The sequence below is a fragment of the Macaca fascicularis genome, chromosome 6, assembly GCF_037993035.2.
Source record: "Macaca fascicularis isolate 582-1 chromosome 6, T2T-MFA8v1.1".
NCBI lineage: Eukaryota > Metazoa > Chordata > Mammalia > Primates > Cercopithecidae > Macaca > Macaca fascicularis.
The window spans coordinates 177,968,159-177,988,432 of NC_088380.1; the positions used below are offsets into that span (position 1 = coordinate 177,968,159).

The 20,274-nt window shown below is 37.1% G+C and overlaps 1 protein-coding gene across 6 annotated transcripts in view; it reads left to right on the forward strand.

Moving 5' to 3' along the window:
* RANBP17 (RAN binding protein 17) overlaps nucleotides 1–20,274 on the forward strand; it is a 436,622-nt gene that overhangs the window by 305,571 nt on the left and 110,777 nt on the right. For 5 of the 6 annotated variants that reach the window (XM_005558506.5, XM_045394505.3, XM_065547047.2 and 2 more), the window contains 2 exons: nucleotides 6,852–6,915; nucleotides 7,007–7,115. The exons of the other annotated variant lie outside the window; for it this stretch is intronic. In XM_005558506.5, coding sequence (XP_005558563.3) covers nucleotides 6,852–6,915; nucleotides 7,007–7,115 — 173 coding nt within the window. The remainder of the gene's footprint in view (nucleotides 1–6,851; nucleotides 6,916–7,006; nucleotides 7,116–20,274) is intronic. 6 annotated transcript variants of the gene reach the window in all.

The window sequence follows — 20,274 nt, forward strand, 5'->3', positions numbered from 1 at the left end:
CAGATAAATTACATATTAATTTTCTGAAAATCTGCACATTAAAAATAATGTGGGTATGTGACATTGTGATATGGCTGATTTGAGGAAGCCCCTTTTATTCGAGGTCATTTAGACATAAGCTTATAGATAAACCATTAAGTATGTGGCTTTTAAACTTACTAAGTAGTGTGCAAACCAGACATCCTCACATCTGTTTCTGACCTTCCCACCATTTGGGTATGAATCCTGAATGTGGTGTCAGGAAGGAGTAGAGAATGAGAGATGACGCAAAGGGCAAGAATGAAACAAGGGTGAAGGATGAAAGTAAAATTGTTTATGTCTGTTACAGTAACTATTTAGCAATAAACAGTAATATTTCTGCTTTTGTGAAACAATATTAAAATGCATTGCTTTATTTTACTGAATACCACCATCTCCAGATGGTTTGTGAGAATGTTAAATAAAACTAGTTTCAGCTTACATCCCTCAGGCATACTTCTATTAGCATTTTTTATCAGAGGAAATGTTGATTTATTTCATTGTTTTCTGTCTCTATCAGCCATGGAAAAGTCATCCCATAATTTATCTCCTCTGTTTGTTTGTATACTAGAATCAGGTGTAGAATCCTCCATATTCCCCTCCTATAGCCCCCTTATTTAGACCTTCACCAAGTTCTTTAGATTTTTGTTTCACAAAATTATGTACCTTGAGTATTGTTTTGATCTGATCATTTCTCTTCCCAAAAGCCCACAATCTCTTCCACTTGCTTCTTAGGTCAAGCAAAATTATTGACTTAAATTTGAGCCGTTTGACGGTACTTGACTTATTGAGTTCCCATAGCTAATTTCCTGATCCTCCATTCGACCACAATTTGGACTTTATACTTGGGCCAAGGAAATTTATTTTACCTACCCCTTGACACCCTTCATTATCTTTCACTGAATCACCACATTTGCCACTCTCCCTCATTTGACACTTTGTAACTCAATTAGGTTTATTCAATTTTTCAGTCTTGGCTAAAGACTTAGTAAAGCCATCATGAAATAGCTTAATCCTTAGTCCTTTAATACTCACTAAATATTAATTTCCTTCATTTTCTTTCAAGTTGTGGTTTATTTTTCTTAATATTTGTGAACACCTTGTTTTCAATCTATATATCTGGGTATGAATGTTATATTAATATAGTTTAGTATTTGCTGGTCTTGTCTCCTATTAGATTGTAAATTGTTAGAGATTAAGACTTTTTTCTCTTCCTTTATAGTTTCAAAACTTCATACCGTGGGCATTTAGAACTTATTGTTACCCCTTCTGTTCTGTGATTATGCCTTAACTTCAGTTCCTTGTAAATGATTATTAGTATCCCTTAAGATACTTCATCTTGGTTATACCTATTTGGATTTTTTATGTGTATTTTTTTTATTATACTTTAAGTTCTGGGATACATGTACAGAATGTGGAGGTTTGTTACATAGGTATACACGTGCTGTGGTGGTTTGCTGCACCCGTCAACCCGTCATCTACATTAGGTATTTCTCCTAATGCTATCCCTCCCCTAGCCCCCCACCCCCCGACTGGCCCTGGTGTGTGATGTTCCCCTCCCTGTGTCCATGTGTTCTCATTGTTCAACTCCCACTTATGAATGAGAACATGTGGTGTTTGGTTTTCTGTTCCTGTGTTAGTTTGCTGACAGTGATGGTTTCCTGCTTCATGCATGTCCCTGCAAAGAACATGAACTCATCCTTTTTTATGGCTGCATAGTATTCCATTGTGTATATGTGGCACATTTTTTTTATCCAGTCTGTCATTGATGGGCATTTGTTTTGGTTCCAAGTCTTTGCTATTGTGAACAGTGCTGCAATAAACATACGTGTGCATGTGTCTTTATAGTAGAATGATTTATCATCCTTTGGGTATATACCCAGTAATGGGATTGCTGGGTCAAATGGTATTTCTGGTTCTAGAATCTTGAGGAATCGCCACACTGTCTTCCACAGTGATTGAACTAATTTACACTCCCGCCAACAGTGTAAAGGCATTCCTATTTCTCCATATCCTCTCCAGCATCTGTTGTTTCCTGACTTTTTAGTGATCACCATTCTAACTGGCATGAGATAGTATCTCATTGTGGTTTTGATTTGCATTTCTCTAATGACCAGTGATGATGAGCTTTTTATCATATGGTTGTTGGTCGCATAAATGTCTTCTTTTGAGAAGTGTCTGTTCATATCCCTTGCCCACTTTTTGATGGGGTTGTGTTTTTCTTGTAAATTTGTTTATGTTCCTTGTAGATTCTGGATATTAGCCCTTTGTCAGATGGATAGATTGCAAAAATTTTCTCCCTTTCTTTAGGTTGCCTGTTCACTCTGATGATAGTTTCTTTTGCTGTGCAGAAGCTCTTTAGTTTAATTAGATCCCATATGTCAACTTTGGCTTTTGTTGCCATTACTTTTGATGTTTTAGTCATGAAGTCTTTGCCCATGCCTATGTCCTGAATGGTATTGCCTAGTTTTTCTTCTAGGGTTTTTATGGTTTTAGGTCTTACATTTAAGTCTTCAGTCCATCTTGTAAATAAATATTGATGTTATTACCCAACTTATCAGAAGTGGCCAGATATCATATGAGGATAACCAATTAGTATAGTTTTTGGCCTATATAATCTCCCTTAGTACTTTTATAATGGGTAGTTCTTCCTTCTGTTCTTTTCTTTATATTTGCTTGAAAGGAATTGTGTCTGTTTGTGTGTCTGTGTGCATGTCTGTGTGTGTGTATGTATGTGTCTGTGTGTGTGTCTAGTAGGGTTCATAAGCAAAATTCTACTTTTGAAATAACTAAACTTACATTTCAGTTACTATACTTTGTATGTATAACCTAAGTATGGCAATTTCTGACATGTAATATTGTCATCTGTGAACTTTCTTCTTTCATCAGGATCTAACTCTGCAAAAAGTGTCTGTGAACATGTATGACTTTTAAATATTTGCCCAGATTCAGTATGATTACCCACTCTTTTGTACTTAGTGAATATGATGTATCTAGTACACTACTGTAATTCTAAATCAAATTTTTTCACGTCTTTACACTTCTGTAAATAGGATATATCTTATAATTGATGGTATTTTTAAGTACTTTTTCTTAGTAGTACATATTATATTGATTTTTTTGTTTTACAATCAGTGGTGTTTTAGATTTGATGAAATGTGGTAAATAGTCAGAAAAAGCCTGATACTGTGAATTGAAGTCATACTTGGTGATACTGTGTCGAGCAGCTACTGAATTGTGTAGTACTCCTGTAACCTAAGAAAGCAGTTCATTCTCAATTTAGTTATCCTCCTTTTCAAAGGATACAGATTTTCAGAATTTTCAGCCATCTTATAAGATTATTTTCTTGTTTTTCTTTATGTGTTATCCTAGCTATCAATAAGACCATCTTCACCCTCTTCAATGTTTTCATAACTGTATGGCTAGAGACAGGGATTTTCTGGGAATTTTGTTTAATGGGTTACTGCCAGCCAGAATGTAGAGTTTGCTCAATCCTGGATGTGATGCTGGCTCATTAATGAATTGGTCCCTCCTAAAATAAAATGTTTCCCTGTCCCTTCTGGGACTTGATTCCGATTTCAATTGTATTTCAAGGAGCAAGTGATCTCTGGAGGAGAACTAGTCTCTTTAAAATCAAATGGATCTGATATACCCTAGTGAAAAGACCCTAAGCTTTAGAGCCAGACCGATCTAGATTTGAATCGTGACTCTTCTCTTGACATGTTCCATATGTGATGTTTCCTCTATTAATTTTACTCACTCTCAAGACTTCTAGTACTGTTGCTACTGTTACTGTTACCACCATTACCAGGTTTACTGCTAAGAGGTGTTTTGAATAGACCTCTGAAATCTAACTCAGTGTTGCCATAATTTATCTAATGCTCCACCCAGCCAAAATGGCACAACTCAGATGAACCCTAGTCTCTTAGAGAAGAATAAGATCAGAGTGTAAAGATCATAAAGATGACGTGTTCATTTGCCTTTTTTAACATTACAGACCCACTTAAGAGCCATAACTAGCTTTGAATTGAATTTCTATAAGAGAACATAAATATTCAGGTGAACTCTCATTTTTTTCTTTATTGAAAAATGTAAAAATTCATTCTTAATCATTTTTTTCTTTGGAATGTAATTAAAAGGCAGTGAGGCTGGCCTTGGTACAAAGTGCACAGATGCCGTTCTGCAGAAAATGTGTCTTTGACAGATGAGATTCTTCCTGTGAATGTTCTGTTTATTGCTTTCATAAATATTCTATTGTCAAAACATGACTTGCTGTTTATTAACAGCACTGACAGGAAGATTCCTATTAATGGCAGCATTCTTATTACCCATAGACCCTGTCACTTTTAACTTTGCAATTTTAAGAGAATTCTATTTGGTAATTACTTAAGATATTTCTAAGTTTATTGATCCTACCCCTGTTTAACTGAGTGAAGTCTGAGTGGCAGGTCTTCAGCCCAGTGACTGACACTGGGAATAATCATCAAATCTGCATCTTTGGAGGCAAGGAAAAACTTGCTACCTGTCAGCCTTGGTCTTGTTGCCCTGCAGCCTGCCAGAAAAACCCAGTGCATTGTGGCCAGGCACGGTGGATCACTTGAGGTAAGGAGTTCGAGACCAGCATGACCAACATAGTGAAACTCCATCTCTACTAAAAATACAAAAAATTAGCTAGGCGTGGTGACCCATGATTGTAGTCCTGACTACTCAGGAGACTGAAGCAGGAGAATCACTTGAACCCGGAGGGGTGGAGGTTGCAGTGAGCTGAGATCACACCACTGCACTCCAGCCTGGGTGACAGAGCGAGAGTCTGTCTCAAAAAAAGAAAAAAAAGAAAAACACAATGCATTGAGCACCTGCTGAGAGCAGTGCAAGAGGAAAATGCATGGATATCGTCCCTGCCCTTAGAAAGTTTACTGTCTAATACAGATACATGCTAAAATGTAGATGCATATTTTAAATAATCAGGTATATGGCTAAGCCAAACATAATGCTTCATATGCAACTGGAATAGTTGCTTTGGAATCAGAGGGACTTGAATATAAATCATACTAATTGTTTATCTTTTGAAAAATTATTTAATTTTTTTTAGTTTATTTCCTTACCTGAAAAATAGAAGTGATACTATCTATCTCATGAAATTGTGAAAATTAGCCTTGCAAGTTGCACACGTTTTGTGAATTCTCTGCATCTTTCTTTTTCCATGATTGATAACTGGCAAACACATTTGCATTATGTGATCCTCAGAACAATCCTGTAAAGTAGCTTGGGCATAGGTTTCATCCTCATTTGTTGGAGAGAGAAACTAAGGCTGAGACAGGCTAAGTTTATTACTTGGATTCATTGAATGGTATAGTCAAGCCCAGGTCTCCTGACTCGTGTTCCAATGTGTTTTCCACTCTTTGATACCCATGCCTGAGTGACTAAAATTTAGAATTATACTTCTCAGTGCCCCTGTGCAGAGGCAGTAGACTGAGTCATATATTTGGAGATGATGTGAAGGAAACAGAAAGCCAGTGTTTTCCTTGTAATATGAATGGAGCCATATAAGATTATTATAGCCTTCAAGAAAGGCGGCCGGGCGCGGTGGCTCAAGCCTGTAATCCCAGCACTTTGGGAGGCCGAGGCGGGCGGATCACGAGGTCAGGAGATCGAGACCATCCTGGCTAACACGGTGAAACCCCGTCTCTACTAAAAATACAAAAAACTAGCCGGGTGCGGTGGTGGGCACCTGTAGTCCCAGCTACTCGGGAGGCTGAGGCAGGAGAATGGCGTAAACCCGGGAGGCGGAGCTTGCAGTGAGCTGAGATCCGGCCACTGCACTCCAGCCTGGGTGACAGAGCAAGACTCCGTCTCAAAAAAAAAAAAAAAGAAAGGCATGAGTGGGTGTTAGGGAATGGCCGAGAGATGCTCTAGCTCTGGTAGAAACACATGACTATGGTAGAGTAAGAGAAGAGGGTATTTGCATACTGAGTAGATGTGTTTAGAATCCACATCATACCGGAAATTATTTAGGCCTTGTATTCATGTTTCTGATTTCTTAACTTCATGCTCCTTCTAAGTTGAACTCTTCAGGTGATAATGTGGTACAGCAGAAAGAACATGGCCTTTGGAACCAAACTACAGTTCAAATTTCAGCACTGTCAATCCATGGCTGTTTGATCTTGGGCAAGTGACTTAATTTCTCTTAGCTCCTGTTTCATTATTTATGGACTAAAAATAATAATCAATACTTAACAGTATAATTGTGAAGATTAGGTGAATTAACATATGGAAAATGCCTTTTACATACTAGGCACTTGAGAAATATTAGTTCCTTTAAGCTGTCCATCTATACTTGATGACATACAGTCTGCTATATCCTCCTAATTATATTCTGATCTTAGATTTCTACTAAGAGAGCTCACTGTTTCTTAGAATTGAGTAATTTTCTCTTTTTTGATAGCCTATTATGGGTCTTTTATAATTATTTCATTATGAAATAACATTAAGTAAGTAGAAGTTCGCAAGTTACACCCAAAATATAAAAAGGGGTCAGTTTTAATTTTCCACTATCAAGACTTTAATAGTAAAGGAGTTCTTGTCTTAATTATAAAATTCATTCTTTCTTTCCATAACTAGAATATATATAAGATAGAAAAAGTAATTGCATTGGTTAATAATAGATTATCATTCTTAACAAAAGGAAAGACATTTCTATAGGAATGCTCTTTAGAAATTATATTTATTTTTTATAAGTAGAAATTGATGCCACTACAGTTCACTGTTACTTTGTGATTTATTACACACTGATATGACAAATATATTTCCTTAGATTCCTTAACTTCTATTACCTATATTCTTTTAAAAAAACTTGTGAAGATAGATGCTGTGAAATTCATGCTAAAAAACCACACGGTAAGTCTTATTTCTTTAATTAATGAATAGAATTTTACAAATAGTTGAGGTAAAGCGTTAGTAACTTGGATTACTCTTTTGCTTTTATTAGAGTGAACACTTCCCTTTTCTTGGCATCAGTGACAGTTACAGTCTCAGTGACTTCAGGTGTCGAACAACCTTCTACACAGCGCTCACTCGCCTTCTGATGGTAGATCTAGGTAAGGTTAAGAATTTAAACTCAATAAGGGATCAGCCATATGCTTGTGTGAATAAAGAAGTGGAATACTAGTGGGTACAACATTTAACTCATTAGAATTAGCCATTTCGGACAGTTTTCTACAACCTTCTAAGATTTGAGTGTTCACTTGTTAGCATTAGAGCCAAAAGACAAATCTTTGTACTTAAGGTGGCATTTTTCACTTCACATAACACTTGCACTGATTTTTTACGTCATAACTTACTTTCTGCCTGTCCTTTGACACATTGATTTTACTGCTATGAATCTAGGAATAATCTTAAACAGACAAAAACTTTACACACAAGGTTTTTTTGCTTGTGTGTAAAGAAGATTTCCATCATAGTGATGTCTAAACTAGAGAAAATGTGGAAATGATATAACTGTCCAACAGTAGGGAATTGTAAAATTATGGCACGCCCACTTACTTGTGGAATGATTGGCACTCAATAAAAATGAATATTTAAAGACAAGGCGATAGATGAAATTTTATATTATAACATTAAGTGAAAAGGCAAAGTGTTACACTGATGCAAATGGTATGACTATGTATGTTGGAGATGGGGGGGACAATACTTCAGAAAAGGCTTAAATGGAATTCTTCAAAAATGGTTAGTACATTCATTGTGAAAAACCGTGTAGAGGGTCCTCAGAAAATTCAAAATAAAATGACTCTACAATCCAGCAATCTGACTACTGGGTGTATATGTATCCAAAGGAAATGAAATGAGTATATCAAACAGCTGCATTACCATATGTTTATTGCATATTCACAATAGCCAGGATATATGGAATCAACCTAAGTGTCCGTCCACAGATGAATGGATAAAGAAAATGTCGTATATATACACAATGGAATACTATTCAGCCATAAAAAAGAAAAAAAGTCTGCCATTTGCCACAGTATGGATGAACCTGGAGGACACTATGTTAAGTGAAATAAGCCAGGCATAGAGGACAAATACTATATGATATCACTCATATGTGAAATCTGAAAAAGTTGATCTCATAGAACTACAGAGTAGAATGGTGGTTACTAAGAGCTGAGGACTTTGGAGTGATGCTGGTCAAAAGATACAAAGTTTCAGGTAGATAGAAAGAATAAGTTAAAGAGATCTGTTGTACATAGATGGTGAGTATAGGTAATAACAATATATTGTATTCTTGAAAAATACTAAGAGAGTGGATGTTAAAGGTTCTCACCACAAAAATGATAACTATAGAGGTAATGCATTTGTCAATTAGTTAGATTTAGTTACTCTACGTCATACATATGTACCTCAGATATATTGCAGATTTAGTTCCAGACCATCATGATAAAGTGATACAATAAAGCAAATCACACAGTTTTTGTTTTCCAGTGTATATAAAAGTTAAACTTACTGTACTGTAGTCTATTAAGTGTGTAATATCATGATGTAGATACAATGTACATATCTTAATTTAAAATACTTTATTGCAGCCTGTGCGGTGGCTCACACCTGTAATCCCAGCACTTTGGGAGGCCAAGGCGGGTGGATCACCTGAGGTCAGGAATTCGAGACCAGCCTGACTAACGTGGTGAAACCCTAAAAATACAAAATTAGCCAGGCATGGTGGTGAATGTTTTGTAATCCCAGCTACTTGGGAGGCTGAGGCAGGAGAATTGCTTGAACCCAGGAGACGGAGGTTGCAGTGAGCCGAGATCACGCCACTGCACTCCAGCCTGAGCAACAAGAGCAGAACTCCATCTCAAAAAACAATAAAACTAAATTAAATACTTTATTGCTAAAAAATTCTAGCAACCATCTGAGCTTTCAACGTGTTGTGATCTTTTTCCTGGTGGAAGGTCTGGTCTCGATGTTGATAGCTGCTGACTGATCAGGGTAGTTGCCAAAGGTTGAGGTGGCTGTGGCAATTTCTTAAAATAAGACAACAATGAAATCTGCTGCATCAATTGACTTCCTTTCACAAAAGATTTCTCTGTAGCATACGATGCTGTTTGATACAATTTGACCCACAGGAGAACTTCTTTAAAAACTAGAGTCAGTCCTCTCAAACTCTGCTGCTGCTTTATCAACTAAGGTTGTGTAATATTCTAAATCTTTTGTTATTTCAACAATGTTCACAGCATCTTTACCACAAGTAGATTGCATTTGAAGACACCACTGTATTTGGTCATCCAGAAGAAGCAACTCCTCATCCATTCAAGTTTTATCACGAGACTGCGGCAGTTCAGTCACATCTTCAGGCTCCACTTCTAATTATAGGTCTCTTGCTCTTTAAATCACATCTGCAGTTACTTCTTCCCCTGAAGTCTTGAACCCCTCAGAGTCATCCGTGAGAGTTGGAATCACTTCTTCCAAATTCCTGTTAATGTTATTATGACCTCCCCATCGAATCACAAATGTTCTTAGTGGTATCCAGAATGGTGAGTCCTTTCCAGAAGGTTTTTGATTTACTTTTCCCTGATTCATCAGAGGAATCTGTGGCAGCTCTAGCCTTACAAAATCCTATTCCTGAGCAGTAGGCTTCAACAGTTGGCTTAAAACTTTCAGTAAACCATGCCATAAACAGATGTGCTGTCATCCAGGCTTTGTTGCTCTATTTCTAGAGCACAGGCAGAGTAGATTAAGCATAATCCTTAAGGACCCTAGGATTTTCAAAATGGCAAATGGGCACTGGCATCAACTTCAAGTCACTGTCAGCATTAGCCCCTAATGAGAGAGTCAGCCCGATCTTGGAAACTTTGAAGTCAGACATTGACCTCTCCTCTCTAGCTATGAAAGTCCTAGATGGCATCTTCTTCCAATAAAAGGCTGTTTCATCTGCACTGAAAATCTGTTGTTTAAGTGCAGCCACTTTCATCAATGGTCTTAGCTAGATCTTCAGTATAACTCACTGCAGCTTCTCCATCAGCACTTGACTGCTTCACCCTGCACTCTGAGGTTATGGAGGCATCATCTTTCCGTAAGCCTCATGAACCAACTTCTGCTAGCTTCTCACTCTTCTTCTGCAACTTCCTCACCTCTCAGCTTTCGTAGAATAGAGTTAGGGCCTTGCTTCGCGTTAGGCTTTGGCTTAGGAAATGTTATGGCTGGTATGATTTTCTATGCAGACCAGTAGAACTTTCTTTGTATCAGCAGTAAGGTTGTTTCACTTTCTCATTGTGTGTTTTTGCTGTCATTTTAGTTTAATCGCTTTAATTTTCTTCAGTAATTTTTCCTTTTCATTCATCACCTGGCTACCTGGTGCAGGAGACCCAGTGTTTGACCAATTAAAGCTTTTGACATGCCTTTCTCACTGAGCTTAATCATTTCCAGCTTTTGATTTAAAGTGAGAGTTGTGCAGCTCTTCCTTTCACGTGAATACTTGGAGACCATCACAGGGTTATTAATTGGCCTAACATCAATATTGTTGTGTCTCAGAAAATAGAGAGGCCTGAGAAGATGGAGAGATACAAAGGAATGGCTGGTTTATGGAGCAGTCAGCATATACAATATGTATCAATGAAGTTGGCTATCCTATAAGGGCACAATTTGTCGTGCCCCACAACAGTTACAATAGTAGCATCAAAGGGCACAGATTACCATAACAGATATAATAATAATGAAAAAAGTTTTAAATATTAGTAAAATTATCAAAATGTGGCCCAGAAACACGAAGGAGGTTCATGATGTTGGCAGAATGATGCCAATAGAATTGCTCGACTCAGGTTTGCCACAAATCTTCAGTTGTTTAAAAAAAAAAAAAAAAAGTGTAGTATCTGTGAAGCACAATAAAACAAGGCCTGTCTATATACCTCAAAACCTGTTGTATACAATAAATAACATAAAATTTTATCTGTAAATTTAAAAAATAATTAAAAATGCTAAATGTTGACTTTGGACTGTAGCATGTAGGTAATTTTTTCTATTTCGGATCATTTGAATTTTTTTAGTGTATTCCTTTTATAATGGTAAAAATTAACTTATTTTTAAAATTTGTTACTAAAAAGCTAAAGTTAGTGAGAAGTATTTACAGATGGGCAGTACCTTAGGATGGGCATTTAAGCTTCTTTGTAGTGACTATGTTACTCTAGATTCCCATTTCTCATATTGGAATACTGCAAGTTAGACCAGTTATACATGAGAGGGTTCAGTCAGTGACAATATCATCCTTAGACAATATAGTACCAATAATACTTTTTTTGTTTATCTTGCAGTCTATTAATACATCAACTTAAAAATGAATATTTAAAAACATGTTCATACAAACAGAAGAAAAATAATTTTATTTTGCACATAAAAGGCATTGAATTTTGAAATGGAAAGGGGACCACACCCGTCTATGTTTCATGCTTTTTTCCCTGCTTTGCCACAGACTAAATCACCAGAAAGACAAACTGCCAAAAGTTGAGAGAAATGCAACTAGAATGATTAAAGAGCTTAGTGGGATTGATTTCTAAGGAAAGATTAAAAGAACCATGTATGTATAACTTGGCTAAGTGACAACTAGGGCTGGAGGCAAAGAGAACTGTCTATAAATATTTGAAGAGTGTAAACCAGGCATGCAAAACCCAATCATCTGCTACCTTAGGGAAGTGGGAGATGTAACAGAGTGACAGCTTTTCGCACCGCATCCTGGCCTATTTTACCTCTTGGCTGCTGTGTTGGAGAGAAGAGGAGCAGCCCAGACTGTGTCATTGTCCTTGACAATCATTTAGAAAGCACAGCGTGCTAAACTCTGAGGGCAAGACACAGATGAATCAGGCATACTGGGTCCTGGCCTCAAGGAGCTTGTCTTCTCGCTTTCCCAGTTGTCCAAGCATTAAAGAGATCTCGAAACACTTGTCTGGACTTAATTTATTTCCCAGGCCTTAAAAATGCTCTTTTAATAACCCTGTCACACAGAGTGAAAGAAGTGAGGACACCAAAGTTAAAGAGAAGTATCTAGAGGAGAGTTTTTAAAACTAGGTCCATGTCACTCACATTTTCAGAACCTGGGAATGGAATGGGTTAATGTATCCTTTTTGATATGGTCATCACAGATATGGAACCTGCTATGAATCTGTGGTAGGTTAAACAACAGGATAGCACTATCAGAGCCTGCGCACAGCCCCAACTCTGTATTCACAGTACTACTGTACTTATTACTGCATTGATAATTGATATTCAGGATGATGCCCAGAAAGACATTGCACACTTTTTGGAAAGCAGATTTGCTCCTATTTAGTATTGCTTAACGTAAACTATGAGGTATGAGAAACTGAAATAAACACATATAATTTAAATGATGGACTTTATTAGTTTTCCCAGGATTCTATTCCTTTGACATACTTAACCATAACAATATAAAAAATAAATTCACGTTTTTAGTTCAAAGTTTTTTTTTTTATGTAAGTATCTGTTGTATTACAAGCACTTTTTAGACAGCTTGAGAGAAACAGAAAGAGATAGGCTATGGTGGAAGTGCTTAGTGCATGGTAGGTGCTGAATATAAGTGAGTTGAAGCTGGATATAAAAAAATTTGAAATCATAGTAGCTACCCCCATAGAACTTCCACATGTTTGAAAAGAAACTCCTTCCTTATGTATCAGTAATTTTTACTTTTTAAAATAATGAAATGTATGTGATAAGCATCAAGTTATGATTAAGAGCATCAGGTATGATTTGTTGTATGAATTACCAGAGCTGCTTTCTCTTGTTAAAAACTAGAGTTGTTTCAATGAGAACACTTGGACACAGGAAGGGGAACATCACACACCAGGGCCTGTTGTGGGGTGGGGGGAGCGGGGAGGGATAGCATTAGGAGATATACCTAATGTAAATGACGAGTTAATGGGTGCAGCACACCAACATGGCACATGTATACATATGTAACAAACCATGTTGTGCACATGTACCCTAGAACTTAAAGTATAATAAAAAAGAAAAAGAAACCACTAGAGTTGGTCTTCTTCCCAAAATTATGTTGGGCACCTTCCCGGTATGGACTACCTCTTTTATATTTTTCTAGCACCAGTCAAGGTCTTTACATTGCAGATGCTCAGTAAATGCTTGTTGAATGAATGACAAACAAGTGTACAGTAACCAAGATACCGTCATTGTGGCTCCTGGAATCAGCTCCGACTGCCAGGTTCTTTCTGGACGTAGCTCTGATCATTGGCCTCTCCAAGACAAAACAAATCAAGTGGCTGATTACTTTCACAAGTGATTAGCTACACTTGGCCACTCTTGTGCCCGATTAGTCTCTTGTTGCTCTCTGTTCAAAGTGTTATTACTTTATAGACGATGATTTGTTGAGCATTGTTGAACACAGTTTTTATTATTTGAAGCCTTGTCTCACAAACTAGGTTGACTGGAACATGGCTGTCAGAATTTCTGTATATATGGCTTGATAGTTTTCTATTGTGTGTTCATTGTCATGGAAACAAGGAAGAAAAAGATAGTGCTGTTGTCAAGAGCAACATAGATTCATATATCAAATGAAAAAAATAGAAACATTAGATAATGAGAATCCTCAAATTAAAAAGAAAAATGAAGACAAACTTTTTATATCACTGATTTTGGAGAGTGGGAGTGGGGATAAGAATCACATAGAAAAAAAACACCTACTTCCTTGCAAAAGTGTCGGATGTGATTCTTGGATGGAAATATAAAACATTCTAATTGAATCCTACGAAAATAAATTGAATATGTCTTTTGTATAAGCCTTGCACATTGGAGTGATTAGAAAGGGGGAAAGAAATTGGGTGTCACATTAATTGGTATTTACTTTGAAATGCATTTTGGTTTCTACTCAGTGATTTGCACTTTGTATGAATTTAATTAGATGCTATGTGCCCCAGGTTGTGTTTCAGATGAAAATGTAAGGGGTGGGGGTGGTTGGCAATAAACAGTTGTACCATTTTATCTGATTGCTTTAGCTAAACTAGACAAAATGTTCACTTGCATAAAAAACAGAATGGAAAGCATTTCATCATTAGAATGGTGGTGTTTCAAAACATGTGAGAGATGTTGGCAAGTTTTTTTGGTGTTCCAAGAAATGATCAAAATGAATGTAGAAAATCCCTTCATGTGCAGAAAAAAATGGATGACCAACCGTATGTGCACGCATGTTAGCCCTTCTAAGAATCACTTAAAGTTCCCTAGGTTATTTAAAATTAACTTGGTCGATCTAATAAACTAAAGGAAAGATAGTATTACCCGAGCCAGTAAATGGAGACCCTCCAAGGAGCTATTCAGTGTAAAATACTTGAATACATAAAAATCTTCTATTTTGTTTAATTTGAATGCAGGTGAATTTAGTTGACAAATACTGAAGAGGGTAAGTGTGGCAAGGCGCTATAACAACACTTTTCATTTTGTGAAGGACCGAAATTATTATTTGCAAATTCAGTTTTTACCAGCCGCAAATTTGAAAGTGCTCAGTGTCACCATGGTTGATTTTCCTTGGACATGTCATGATTGCATCTTATGTTGTACTACTTAGAGGAGAAGCACATGGATAGGATTTGAGTGAGCAATGCATTCCTCAGGTATTTAAACTCTAGGAAGCAGCCATATTTTTAATTACTAGGAGGATACTAATATTAAAATGATGTTTATGGATGTAAAGAGTTCTATCTTTAGGGGTGAGGGTAGCACAGTATCCATATGCTTTGTCTTATAAGAGGTAATTGGCATCTGAAGATATCACTAGCTTAAATTTAAGAAATTTTAAATAACGAATGACTTGAATAACAAAGGAAGAGTATTCTAGAAATAGCTACTAAAGATAAAAGTAAAAACACAGAGGAAGGAAATTTTTCCTTTATTAATAATAGTTAACATTTTAAAAAATATATAGTTTATAAACCACTTTCACAGGCATTTATCCTTTTTGATCCTTACAACTGCCCACATTAAATAGGTATTATTCCATTGTTTATCTGTTAGAAAACTGAGGTTCAGAGGCCGGGCGCAGTGGCTCACGCCTGTAATCCCAGCACTTTGGGAGGCCGAGGTGGGCAGATCACGAGGTCAGGAGATCGAGACCATCCTGGCTGACATGGTGAAACCCTGTCTCTGCTAAAAATACAAAAAAAATTAGCTGGGCATGGTGGTGGGCACCTGTAGTCCCAGCTACTTGGGAGGCTGAGGCAGGAGAATGGTGTGAACCCTTGAGGCGGAGCTTGCAGTGAGCCGAGATCCCACCACTGTACTCCAGCCTGGGCAACAGAGCGAGACTCCATCTCAAAAAAAAAGAAAACTGAGATTCAGAGAGATTAAATGGCCTGCCCAAGGTCAGTCATGTAAGTAGTAGCCCTCTGACCGTATATTTTCATCCACTTTCACTAAACTATTACTTCATCTTTTACCTTGCCAACCAATTAAGAAATAAAACTTTTTCCTTCATTTTTATTTGAACTATTTGGTCCAAATGATTGATTTGGGGCTTGCAGGCAGTGAAAGAAAAGGAGAGAGGATTATTTCCTAAGCTTCTATGAAATAAACAGATAGATGCATGTTTATTGTTTGTGCTATATTACAGTTTGATGGTCAGTGAAAATCCAATGTGGTTTTTAAAATTTGTTCTTATGTCCAATGATTGGCCAAAGCGTATTTCTTCTCATGGATAAAGGAACACAGAGGTGGGTATCTCAGGAGGCTTAGCAAGTGAGGGGCTTGATCAGAAATAGCTAATAGATCGGAAGAATACATCAGTGTATCAACTGTGTCCATGACTTGGCAGAGATTATCTGAAAAATAGACATAGGGGATGAGGGAGTGGGCAGTAAGGGGTAAAGAAGCAGCTGGAAATACTTAAAATCTATAATGAGATAATTAAGACTAATTAGCTGGCCCTGTAGGCAGAAAGCAGCCCATTAAGTCCAGATCCAGTTTTAATAACTTACCTGGTTTTGAGGCTAGACAGTCCAGAGCACCCCAGGGAATGAAGTGTTTCATGGATGAGACTTTTAGGGTGGGATTCTTTGAAAATGGGTAGCTGTAGTCTGCAGTGGGCAGTGTATTTTTTTTTTCTGGGAACTAAAATAAACACTCTGGTTCCCTAGGGGGACGAATTAAAGGCACCTCAGTTTTCTCATCTGTTAAATGGAGAAAACTACATAGAAGAGTTATCATGTGGTTTTAATAAGAAAGATATACAAAAGGGCCTAGAGCAATTCCTATCACAAAGCAAGTTCTTAGAAAATATTAAGAAACGTTTGTTGAGTGCACTATTAGAAGAAGCATTGACTGCTGCTGGGACCTCAAAATGAGGCAAGTTTGGTGCTCTTAATGCCATCTACTCTGCCCTCAATATTTGGAGCTATTTTCCTGTGGAAGCAAGATCTGATGACACTTCCCAACACATACCAAAATATCCTGCCCTGCCTGAAGCCAGAAGTCATTTCAAAACTAGCTAGAACTCCTAGGCAATTTAGAGGGAAACTGAAATGAAAACCAAACTGTGGCCCAAGTTTCAGGGACCAGTTAAGCACATTTCTCCAAGTTTTACTGTAATATAACTTAGAAGTGGTATCTTAATGAAACATTGGGAAATAGCAGATGATCTGGGCCTAGACCTGCAAGTCACCAACTCTTATGAGATCGCCCATTGTTACTTGGTTTCGAATGGACTATTTTCTTCGCCCTGTGCCTGTATCTCCTTGTTTATCTCTCCTCTTAATTTTCCTTAATTTGGACCAGAGCTTCATTATACCTACTTTCTTGCAAAAGTGTTGGATGTGATTCTTGGATGGAAATATAAAACATTCTAATTGAATCCTAGAAAAATAAATTAAATATGTCTTGTATATAAGCCATGCACATTGGAGTGATTAGAAAGGGGGAAAGAAATTGGGTGTCACATTAATTGGTATTAACTTTGAAATGCATTTTGGTTTCTAGTCAGTGATTTGCACTTTGTATGAATTTAATTAGATGCTATGTGCCCCAGGTTGTATTTCAGATGAAAATGGGGGATGGGGTGGTTGGCAATAAACCTGACCTTTACTGACTATATTGGTTTTCTGTTATTATTGCTGTAACAGATTACCACAAGGAAGTAGCTTAAACAATACTAATGTATTATTTTATTATCCTAGAGGTCAGATGTCCAAATGGGTCTCAGTGAGCTAAAATCAAGGTGTCAGCAGGGGTCTAAGGAAGAATCTGTTCTTTTGCCTTTTGCGGCTTCTGGAGACCACCTGCTTTCCTTGGCTCATGGCCTCCCTTTCTCCATCAGCGTCAGGCCGAATCCTTCCCATGCTGCCATCTTTGTGGTTCTCCGACTTCTGCTTCTCTTTTCCACTGTTAAGGACTCTTGTGATTACATTGGACCCACCTGGGTAATCCAGAATACTTTTCTGTTTTAAAGTCAGTTTATTAGCAACCTTAATTTCCCTTTATCATATAACCTAATATATTCACAGGTTCCAAGAATTAGAATGGATGTCTTTGAGAGGGTAATTATTCTGTATTCTACCTGCCATATTGGTTTATCACAATTGCCAGTGTTTCACACAGTACTTATACAGTAAATCCTCAGTAACTGTTGGCTACCATCATTTACAGTTACCATATCATTTCTATTACTTCTCCTTGCCCACTTCCCCCAACTCCCCAGTAATCCAGCTGCTGTTTGCATTCAAATTTAAGGAAATGAGAAGTTTCACTGTTTTGTATACACTTCGGAGGGGGAGCAAACCCAGATTTTTGTTGTTGGTGTTATTGTTTTAGATTCATATGCCACAAAATTCACTTTTGTAAAGTACATAATTCACTGGTATTTAGTATATTCAGAATATTCATAAAATTGTGCAGCCATAACCATTATCTAATTCTGCAACATTTTCATCATCCCCAAGAAACCCTGTACCATTAAGTAATCGCTCCTCTTCTCCCCTCCCCCAAACCCTAGAAACCACTAATCTGTTTTCTGTCTCTATGGATTTGCCTATTCTGGGCATTAATATAAATGGAATCATACAATTTGTGGCCTCTGTATCTGGCCTCTTTCACTTAGCATATTTTCAAGGCGCATTCATGTTTTGACATGTATTAATACTTTGTTCCTTTTTATGGCTGAATAATATTCCATAGTGGATGTACCACATTTTGTTTAGCCACTCATCAGTTGATGAACATTTGAGTTTTTTTTTTACCTTTGGTTATTATGAAATAATACAGCTGTGAGCATTTGCGTACAACTTTTTGTGTGGACATGTGTATTCAGTTTTCTTGGGTAAATACCTAGAAGTGAAATTGATGAGTCAACTGGCAACTCAAATTTTTTGAGTAACTGCCAAACTGTTTTCCACAGTGACTACACCATATTACATTGGTTGTACCATTTTACATTTCCACCGATGGAGGTTTTAAATTGTACAAAATAATAAATGAAATGTCCTACAAATAAAGTATCTGTCAGCCAACATACTTAAACAGTTACTCTTATATTTTAATGTGATGTCTCTGAAGGAAACAAAATGTTTAGAACTTACAAAATGAATAACTTTCTGTTTAAACATATTCTCAGAGGCACAGTGGAGGTGATTAGCTTTGGGTTTCACCTAAAAACTAAGAAATTTACAATTTTTATCTATGCATGACTGAGAACTTACAATGTTATGTTCACATTTACTTTTCCTGATGGCAATGAAAATATTAATCTATAAATTGGCACTTTACCTTCAAATCATATTGGTTTCTGGACCTTTGTCTTATTAAGAAAAAAACTAACAGCTTCAATTATTATTCATAAAATAATCATATATACATTTGGAACACTAAATATATGACTACGTACTTGAATGTGAAGTTGTAAGAGAGTGAGCTCATGTTTTCTCCTTTTGCATCAGAAATAGTAAATGATAACTGTATGGTAATACAGATTAGAAAAAGTCTTTAATAGTAATGTTGTATAAAGTTGTTTGCATGATATAAACAAAAATATCCAGTTCTCCAGCTTTGATGGTACAGCATATCACGTTGCAAGAGCAGGAACGGTGCTAACTAAAACAGTAAACATTTTTATAGTATAATGCACCAGTGTCTTATATTTGCCTACTTTAAACCCAAGTGATTGTCTAGGAATTCCATTTTCCTCACCAGAACTAAGCTGGCTGATCTTCACTCTCTTCTGACTTCATGCAGCTCCAAATTCAGGATTCTGTGACAATAACATTAGTCCCCATCTCTGATGTCTTCCACCTTACCAGAGACCTGGAAAAGCATGAGCTTGGGAGTAAAGCAGACGTGGTTGGGAATCCTGCCTGACATTACCGGCTGGAGGATGTTGGGCAGGCTACCTAATTCCTTTGAGTCTCTCTGTTCACATGTAAAACGAAGAAAATCATACAACTTCATGAGATTGTTCTGACCATTAATGACTTGCAACAGTACTTTGAAAACAGTAAGAGCCACATAAGTGTTTTTTAAGCAAATAAAGTACCAAATCCATTGCCTGCATAAGAACTCAAGGAATAACAGTGTTATTCAGTCACTCCACAAATATTTCTTGAGTGCCAGACCCCATTCAAGGCACTGGGGATCCTCTATGATGGAAATAGAACAAGTTCCTTCCCAAGGAACTTACATCCTAATACAGAGGATAAACAACAAATGAATAAATATGTCAATGAATAGCCAGTGTAGTAAGTCCCATAAGAAAAGTAAAGCAGGTTATGGGGTTGGAAAGTGATGTGGGGGGAGGGGAACTGTGGGTAGCACTTTAGATAGAGTGGTCAGGGAAGGCCTCTCTGAGGAAGTGAGAGTTAAGCAGAATTGCTGCTCACATTACTGCGTTTATAGTATTTGCTCCTTGACTTCTCCCTGCACATTTTGGTAGCTTGTCTCTTGTGCTCGTGGTATCCTTGTTTGCTTTAAAATTTGAATGGAGAAAGAGATGGAATCAGGAAGTTTTTTTTATCTGTAGCTCAGAATATTAAGTTAGGAGTTGAAATGTTAAAAGTCTGAATTTGTCTTTGTTCTGAATAAGCATCCTTACCTTGGAAAACTTTGTTCCCAAAGGAAGGGCACTGGGCTGGCAATCTTGCAGTTATACTTTTCTTGATTACCATAATCACCTCTCTAAGTCCATGTTAGACTCAAGACAACAATAGTGCTAATGGCTGTCACTTATTAAGTACCAGACACTGAGCAAGGCGGGGGGCGGGGGGCGGTTACAGATGTTTT